The 9558-nt window shown below is 50.1% G+C and overlaps 1 protein-coding gene across 4 annotated transcripts in view; it reads right to left on the bottom strand.

The window, feature by feature from the left end:
• The window catches only part of impg2b (interphotoreceptor matrix proteoglycan 2b), a 43168-nt gene extending 35729 nt beyond the window's left edge, over positions 1-7439 (bottom strand). For 3 of the 4 annotated variants that reach the window (XR_002872094.2, XM_078930243.1, XM_023949409.2), the window contains exons 1-6: positions 7101-7439; positions 6543-6752; positions 4985-5151; positions 4027-4055; positions 3745-3777; positions 3124-3170 (exon numbers count right to left, since the gene is read on the bottom strand). Coding sequence is in view for 3 of the 4 variants with exons in the window: in XM_078930243.1 (XP_078786369.1) it covers positions 3124-3170; positions 3745-3777; positions 4027-4055; positions 4985-5151; positions 6543-6752; positions 7101-7173 (559 nt within the window). In the remaining variant the exon portion in view is untranslated. The remainder of the gene's footprint in view (positions 1-3123; positions 3171-3744; positions 3778-4026; positions 4056-4984; positions 5152-6542; positions 6753-7100) is intronic. The other variant, XM_023949416.2, reaches the window with a different exon arrangement.
• Between the last annotated feature and the right edge of the window lie 2119 nt (positions 7440-9558).

Below are 9558 nucleotides of genomic sequence, written 5' to 3' on the forward strand. Positions count from 1 at the left end.
ACCACTACAGGCTGATCCAGACCCCTACAGGCTGATGAGGACCACTACAGTCTGATCCAGATCCTTACAGGCTGATACAGACCACTACAGGCTGATCCTGACCACTACAGGCTGATCCTGACCACTACAGGCTGATCCTGACCACTACAGGCTGATCCTGACCAATACAGGCTGATCCAGACCACTACAGGCTGATCCAGACCACTACAGGCTGATCCAGACCACTACAGTCTGATCCAGATCCTTACAGGCTGAACCAGACCACTACAGGCTGATTCAGACCACGACAGGCTGATCCAGACCCTTACAGGCTGATCCAAACCACTACAGGCTTATCCAAACCACTACAGGCTGATCCAGACCACTACAGGCTGATCCAGACCACTACAGGCTGAACCACACCACTACAGGCTGATCCAGACCACTTCAGGCTGATCCAAACCACTACAGGCTTATCCAAACCACTACAGGCTGATCCAGACCACTACAGGCTGATCCAGACCACTACAGGCTGAACCACACCACTACAGGTTGATCCAGACCCTTAAAGGCTGATCCAAACCACTACAGGCTGATCCAGACCACTACAGTCTGATCCAGATCCTTACAGGCTGATACAGACCACTACAGGCTGATCCTGACCACTACAGGCTGATCCTGACCATTACAGGCTGATCCTGACCACTACAGGCTGATCCTGACCAATACAGGCTGATCCAGACCACTACAGGCTGATCCAGACCACTACAGTCTGATCCAGATCCTTACAGGCTGAACCAGACCACTACAGGCTGATTCAGACCACGACAGGCTGATCCAGACCCCTACAGGCTGAACCAGACCACTACAGGCTGATCCGGACCCCTAAAGGCTGATGCAGACCACTACAGGCCGATCCGGACCCCTAAAGGCTGATGCAGACCACGACAGGCTGATCCTGACCACTACAGGCTGATCCGGACCCCTACAGGCTGAACCAGACCACTACAGGCTGATCCAGACCACTACAGTCTGATCCAGATCCTTACAGGCTGATACAGATCCTTACAGGCTGATACAGACCACTACAGGCTGATCCAGACCACTACAGGCTGATCCAGACCACTACAGGCTGATCCAGACCACTACAGGCTGATCCAGACCACTACAGGCTGATCCTGACCACTACAGGCTGAACCAGACCACTACAGGCTGATCCAGACCACGACAGGCTGATCCAGACCCCTACAGGCTGAACCAGACCACTACAGGCTGATCCAGACCACGACAGGCTGATCCAGACCCTTACAGGCTGATCCGGACCACTACAGGCTGAACCAGACCACTACAGGTTGATCCGGACCACTACAGGCTGAACCAGACCCCTACAGGCTGATCCAGACCCCTAAAGGCTGATGCAGACCCCTACAGGCTGATCCAGACCCCTAAAGGCTGATGCAGACCACTACAGGCTGATCCAGACCCCTACAGGCTGATGAGGACCACTACAGTCTGATCCAGACCACTACAGTCTGATCCAGACCCCTACAGGCTGATCCAGACCCCTAAAGGCTGATGCAGACCGCTACAGGCTGATCCAGACCCCTACAGGCTGATGAGGACCACTACAGGCTGATCCAGACCACTACAGTCTGATCCAGATCCTTACAGGCTGATACAGACCACTACAGGCTGATCCTGACCACTACAGGCTGATCCTGACCATTACAGGCTGATCCTGACCACTACAGGCTGATCCTGACCAATACAGGCTGATCCAGACCACTACAGGCTGATCCAGACCACTACAGTCTGATCCAGATCCTTACAGGCTGAACCAGACCACTACAGGCTGATTCAGACCACGACAGGCTGATCCAGACCCCTACAGGCTGAACCAGACCACTACAGGCCGATCCGGACCCCTAAAGGCTGATGCAGACCACTACAGGCCGATCCGGACCCCTAAAGGCTGATGCAGACCACGACAGGCTGATCCTGACCACTACAGGCTGATCCGGACCCCTACAGGCTGAACCAGACCACTACAGGCTGATCCAGACCACTACAGTCTGATCCAGATCCTTACAGGCTGATACAGATCCTTACAGGCTGATACAGACCACTACAGGCTGATCCAGACCACTACAGGCTGATCCAGACCACTACAGGCTGATCCAGACCACTACAGGCTGATCCAGACCACTACAGGCTGATCCTGACCACTACAGGCTGAACCAGACCACTACAGGCTGATCCAGACCACGACAGGCTGATCCAGACCCCTACAGGCTGAACCAGACCACTACAGGCTGATCCAGACCACGACAGGCTGATCCAGACCCTTACAGGCTGATCCGGACCACTACAGGCTGAACCAGACCACTACAGGTTGATCCGGACCACTACAGGCTGAACCAGACCCCCACAGGCTGATCCAGACCCCTAAAGGCTGATGCAGACCCCTACAGGCTGATCCAGACCCCTAAAGGCTGATGCAGACCCCTACAGGCTGATCCAGACCCCTAAAGGCTGATGCAGACCACTACAGGCTGATCCAGACCCCTACAGGCTGATGAGGACCACTACAGTCTGATCCAGACCACTACAGTCTGATCCAGACCCCTACAGGCTGATCCAGACCCCTAAAGGCTGATGCAGACCACTACAGGCTGATCCAGACCCCTACAGGCTGATGAGGACCACTACAGTCTGATCCAGACCACTACAGTCTGATCCACTGGTACAGGCTGATCCACTGGTACAGGCTGAACAAGAATACTACAGTTTTCTCTAGACTGAAATGGGCTAACCTGGACTGACCCAGATCAAACCAGAGGGGGTCAAACCAGTCCAAAAGACTGATCTAGATCTATCTTGATCAACTGGATCATCAAATATCCTTTCTTCAAACTTTAGCATTTGACTGAGGACCAGCAGATGTCAGAACTCACTGGTTCTGATTTTAGAGCCACAGATTAGGAGTTCTAGAATCATCACTGATTCTAGCTGGAGTTTTCTCCAGAAAAGCTGTGGAACCACAGTGAGGATCTAAAGGTCTCTGAACTAGAGAACTCTTTCTGAACTCTCCTCTGGGTTCTGCTGTGCTAAACCTCAGGGCAGAGAACATAGGCGAGCCCCTACCTGACGGTGTCTCCGTGGCTGGACTTGGTCTCTGAACCGTCTCTGAGCTGCAGGACAGACAACAGAGAACCGTTAAAGTTCCTCACACTCAGGAACGTTCCTCTGAAGAACACAGGAACACCAAGAAAAACAAAAAGCCACCGGCTCCTTTTCTGTTTTTTTTGAGCGTCTTCCAGCATCTAAATCAGACTCCCAACATTTAAAGAGCTGGTTCTATGGGAGAATCTGGAACAAAGATTCAGAACCGCAGGTTTTCAAAATACCAGCTTCTGAAACATTCACTGAAATAAGGTTCTATTCCAACGATGGGGAAGAACTCAGAACCGGAGTTTGGTTTGTTTTCATGTTTCAGTCTGAGGGGAACTCTAAACCTGATGGTTCTCCAGATGAGCCGAAACGCTTCAAAAACAGAGTTCTACAAAGATCAGAGCTGGACTCACAGAGACCCTGAACACTTTTTCCTGATTGTTCCACTAAAGAACCGGACCATCCTGTTCTGATCCCAGATCAGGTTCTCTGTGTGGTTCTGACTGCGATGCAGTAACGGATCAGAACAGGAGAAAAGGCTGCTCAGGAGTGACTCCAGCTCTGAGGAGAACGTCTCAGGTTCTGCGGACCTACCTGCACGGACCGGATCCAGAGGAGGGGGGCTTACTGCAGCCGGTGACGGTACACAACACAGGAGTCCAAACACAACAACAACACACACGTCACAAGACTGAACATGGAGACTCTTTCAATGAAACAAACCACACAGTTAGAACTGGATCAGAACACCAGAACCCAGCTAAAGGTTCTGCTGCTTCTGGACCCAGAGAAACAACAAACCATGATGGCGGTTTGTAGTCATTCAAAGTTCAAATATTCATGTAACTGATGAGAAGAAGAGGGAAGTTCACTGACCTGTTCATGGCAGCCGCTAGAACCACCCTCTGAAAAGAACACACACATGATGGAGTCATGAGGAACACGCAAAAGGAACACAAGAACCGGACGGGGATGAACGAACAGATCTACTGATCCCTGACCGTCTCCTCCCCCTGGAGGAACAAATGTCTGCAGAATGCTGAGGAAACAGGTACTCGACCTGAAGAGAGCTGGAACCACAGGAACAGAGGTTACCATGGTAACACACGGCGTCACCATTCAAGTCCAGCAGAGCTCCAAAGGCCCTTCTGCTTAAACCACAACATGTCCAGAACCGGACCAGAGGAGGACTGGGAGAAGGTCATGGAATGAAACTCTTTGGTAGGAACACCACTGGCCGTGTTTGGAGGAGGAAGAACGCCACACCCATTGTGAAGCACGGGGGTGGAAACATTATGGTATGGGATAGAAGGAAAGGATGAAGGGATCCATGTATGGAGAGAACCTCCTTCCATCTGTGAGAACATGGAACATGTCTGCATCCTCCAGCATGAAATGGACCCTAAACGCATCGCCATGGCAACCAAGGAGTGGCTACCTAACAAACATTTCAAGGTTCTAGAGAGTTCTAGCCCAGAATCTAGACCTTAAACCAACAGAGAATCTGAGGAAGGAGTTCAAAGTCCCAAACATCCCAGTTGTGGAGAGGTTCTGCATGAAGAACGGACCAGACCTGCAGGTGACCTTTGGCCTTTGCCCTTGGGTCACATGTTACATTTTCTCCTCCATTATCCAAATAAATCAAACATGTGATTTCTGCAGAACATCCCAGACCAAACACAGAGGAACAGCCTGCAGAACCTGTTCAGACGACCCGTCACACGTTCTCCACATTCCTCTGACGGGCTGCTCCTAAACGTTCCCTCATGAGGAGCTCAAGCTAACTTGTTTTGTTTTGGGAACTGCAGACGGAGGACAAAGGGGGCGGACCTACCCTCATGACGAGGCTCCTGTGTTCCTCTGATTGGCTGAAGAACCTGCCAATCTCCATGGTGCTGACGGATCCGTTCATGCAGCGGCTGACCCAGCTTTGGTACTGGTCCCGGTCTGGCAGCTGGTCCCAGAAGACTTTAAAGGCCTCCCACACCGTCTCCTGACACACTGAAGGACAGACCAGACGGTGAAGGTGGAGGAGAACATCTCCAGACCGAATACCATCAGTAACATCAAGAACCGCTGTGCTGCAGAGGCAGAGCCCCCAACCTCTGATTGGACGATCGCAGGTTCAGTTCCCGCTTTGCACGCCCATTTGTTGAAGTGTCCTTGAGCAAACAGAACCCCACAATGCTCCTGGCCAATCAATCAATCAATCAAACTTTATTTATAAAGCACTTTCACATAAAAGTAGAACACAAAGTGCTTTACATTAAAACAAAATAGTATAATATAAAAACAAGCATGAAAGTAAAATAAACAAAAATAGGCCCCCCCTCCCCGTACCTACACAATCCCCCAGTTCTTTCACAAATCCCACCCCCTAACTGATGAGGAAAGAAAAAGAGAGATAGGCTGAGCTGGAAAACAAGATGTTGGAAAGGCTGACGACTGAGAAATGATGGATGGATGATGGATGGATGGATGGATGGATGATGGATGGACACCAGAGGAGCGGCTGAGTCAGGATCCAAACGGCGGTCAGGGGGGGTTAACCTGCCCCTCTTGAGTCACCCCCCCTCTGTTTTTGTGTTTTCCAGAACCTGGTCGGGGGTGTCCGTCCCTCTCCCTCTCCCTCTCTCCCTCCCCCCCCCCCTCTCTCTCTCTCTCTCCCTCTCTCTCTCTCCCTCTCTCCCTCCCTCCCTCCCTCCCTCCCTCATGATAAAACTGAATATCTCACTATTAATCTAACAGCATTTAACTGGTAATTCTTTGTATCTCAACATTCCTCTTGACCCTCACACCAACAAATACACAAACATCTGGACAGAACATCCTTCTGCTGTCTGAGTCATTCATATTCATAATAGACACATTAAATACATTACATTTCTGTTGTGTGCAACTCAGAGCTTTTCATCTGCGTCTCTATTTTCCTGTTAAAGCGTTTTGTCGTTGTGACGACCTCTGTGACCTCTATGAGCTCTTTGACCTCCGGACGGGTCGACTCGGTTCCATAAAGGTTCATAAACACAGGAACAGCTGCCTTGCTCTAAAGCACTCCAGCACCAGCCCGAGGAGGAGGAACCCAGACCAGAATCTGTCCTCTGAGACTAAGAGGTTCTTCTTCATCTTCAGTTATCAATAACCCAGGATGGAACAAGGTTCTAGTGACATCCATCATCTGTTCCCCTGAAGCCAGAAGATCTCTGTTCTGGTTCTTCTCTGATCCAAAAACCAGAACAGAGACCGTCAGAACATCTCAGGTTCTTCTTGGAATAAACATATTTTGGGTCTGAAACACGGATGAAGACGGCAGAACCTTCAGGAGCTCTGCATGATCACAGGGTGTGGATCAGAACCTGTGGGATCAGAACCGGAGCAGCAGAACCTCGTACCTCTCAGGTGGAAGTAGGTCAGGTGGTTGGAGACCGCCTGGTCCAAGGTCTCCTGGGAGCAGAGCTTCACGCCGCTGGGAAACAGAATGTTCCGTTTCCTGCGGGTCAAAGTGGAATGTTCTCGGAACCGGAGGGGGTCCGTCCCTGGAGCGGGTTCCTCCAAACGTCCGGTTGGATCCTTCAAACCTGCAATCTGGTTCTGAGAGGCATCTGGGGGCAGAGAACAGCAGACCTCTAACTTCAGGATGGTGTTCAGGCAGGTTCAGTCCAGGAGAACCGAGCAGAACCACTGGAGAACTCTGAGCTCCAGCACAGGAAGCAGCAGAACCAAAGTCCAAGGATCTACGTTCTTAAGCAGAACCTTTCAAATGTTTTATCATGATTCAGCAGATCAATAAGTCCAGATGATCAATGATCCACTGATCAATATGAGAACGTCAGGATCTGAGGTTCCTCTGCTGTTCTCCAGCATGAGCTCATCGGATCATTGATCCCTGCGTCCGTGACCAGACCGGCTCCTGGACGCTCGGTTCTGCCTGAAGGTCGTCGGTGGCTCACCTGTGCGGGGGTGCAGGTATCCTGACAGCAGCGCCGCGGCGAGCGCCCACAGGGCCCCCCTCCTCATCCTCATGTCGGGTCCCTGTGCGGCTGGGTCTGCGGTTCCTTAGCTCCCCAGCGGGTCCCTGGAACCTCCGGCGGTGGTCATGGCAGAACCTGGAGAAGGTCACGGTTCCTCCTGTCAGAGCGGCAGATGGGACTTTGCTGCGGCTGCAGGAGATTTCTGCTCGCCTCTAATCCTATTTGCTAAGCCGCTGGCGTGGACCAGTGTCCGACGCCGCCGAATGGCTTCAGAGCGGAACCAGCCCAGACCATGAACGCGCCTCTGCAGGCAGCGTGCTGTGACGACCACCAAAGGAAACAGGATTTATCTAAAGAACGGTAGAACGAATGCAAAGTTCTAGCAGACATTCAGTTACAGTCAGTTCATTTCCAAAGATCCTGATCAAAGTTTAAATTCTACAATTATGGGGGACTGCAGGGTTTGAGTCCCTGTGGTGTAGTGTCTTACTGACGGTAGCCTTTGTTACTTTGGTTTTCCATTTCCTAATAACTGCCCCCACAGGTGATTTCTTCAGTCCAAGCTGCTTATCTGTAGCAGATTCAGTCTTCCAGTCTGGTGCAGGTCAGCAGTCTGGTTTCTGGTGTCCTTAGACAGATCTTTGGTCTCCATAGTGACTGTGGGAGGCTGTGGACAGCTGACAGGTTCAAACAGGTGACAGTGATACAGGTAACCAGTGGAGGACAGAGGATCCTCTACAGCAGAAGTTACAGCTCTGTGAGAGACAGAAGTGTTTGTTTGTAGATGAACAAATATTTATTCTCCACCTAAATATGCTAATAAATACTTTAAAAAGTAGACAATGAGATTTTCTGGATTATTTTTCTCATTTTGTCTCATTATATAAATATATATTCAACTCTATGTGAAGGAGATGTGTGGCACTTCATGAGGCAAATGGTGGTCACACCAGATCCTGACTGGTTGTCTGAGTCCCCTGACCCCCTCAATAAAACACAACTGAAGATTTCAGAGTGGTCTTTTCTTGTGGCCAGTCTAAGGCACACCTGTGCAATAATCATGCTGTCTAATCAGCATCTTGATATGGCACACCTGTGAGGTGGGATGGATTGTCTTGGCAAAGGAGAAGTGCTGACTATCACAGATTTAGACAGATTTGTGAACAATATTTCAGAGAACTGGTTATTTTGTGTTTGTGGAAAATGTTTCACATCTTTGAGTTCATACCATAAAAAATGGGAGCAATAACAAAAGTGTTGTTTATATTTTTGGTCAGTGTATATATATATATACACAGATGGATCCACATTAGTTTAGATATTTAGTCATAAATTGACAAAAAAAAAAAAAAAAAAAGGAAAAAACGTCAACTTGAACACCCCCCCCCATGCAATAAGAGGGTAGCCGCCCTTTGACCCTGAACGGGGGCGGGATCAGAGAAACGATGGATGAAGCCCGTTAATGAGGGGAAGGGTTCTGTGGAATCAGACGTCTGCAGACGCTAATCTGCCCCCCCCCCCCCCCCCCACATACACACACTGCAGACGTCTAATTGGATAAAGAGATTACAGGGGGGAAGGGGGGGGGGGACAGAGAAACGTTCAGGGTCTTAAAAACCAAAACTGCTCAGACCCCCCCAAGAAAGTTCTGTTCCCCTGCAGTGCTGTCAGGATGGGGGGGGGGGCAATAAAGACCTCAAATCTGGATAATCTGTAGCAACACCAGGATTAACTCCACAGGAACCAAAACCACCACCATGATCCAGAACCAGAACATGGATCCAAAACCACCACCATGATCCAGAACCAGACTACTGAACCAAAACCACCACGATGATCCAGAACCAGAACATGGATCCAAAACCACCACGATGATCCAGAACCAGAACATGGAACCAAAACCACCACGATGATCCAGAACCAGAACATGGAACCAAAACCACCACCATGATCCAGAACCAGAACATGGAACCAAAACCACCACGATGATCCAGAACCAGAACATGGAACCAAAACCACCACGATGATCCAGAACCAGAACATGGAACCAAAACCACCACGATGATCCAGAACCAGAACGCGGAACCAAAACCACCACCATGATCCAGAACCAGAATATGGAACCAAAACCACCACCATGATCCAGAACCAGAACATGGAACCAAAACCACCACGATGATCCAGAACGCAGAACATGGAACCAAAACCACCACGATGATCCAGAACCAGAACGCGAAACCAAAACCACCACCATGATCCAGAACCAGAATATGGAACCAAAACCACCACCATGATCCAGAACCAGAATATGGAACCAAAACCACCACCATGATCCAGAACCAGAATATGGAACCAAAACCACCACCATGATCCAGAACCAGAATATGGAACCAAAACCACCACCATGATTCAGAACCAGAACATGGAACCAAAACCA

Source organism: Oryzias latipes, chromosome 2 (genome assembly GCF_053564925.1).
Source record: "Oryzias latipes strain Hd-rR chromosome 2, Olatipes_Hd-rR_3.1".
In the NCBI taxonomy this organism is placed as follows: Eukaryota; Metazoa; Chordata; class Actinopteri; order Beloniformes; family Adrianichthyidae; genus Oryzias; species Oryzias latipes.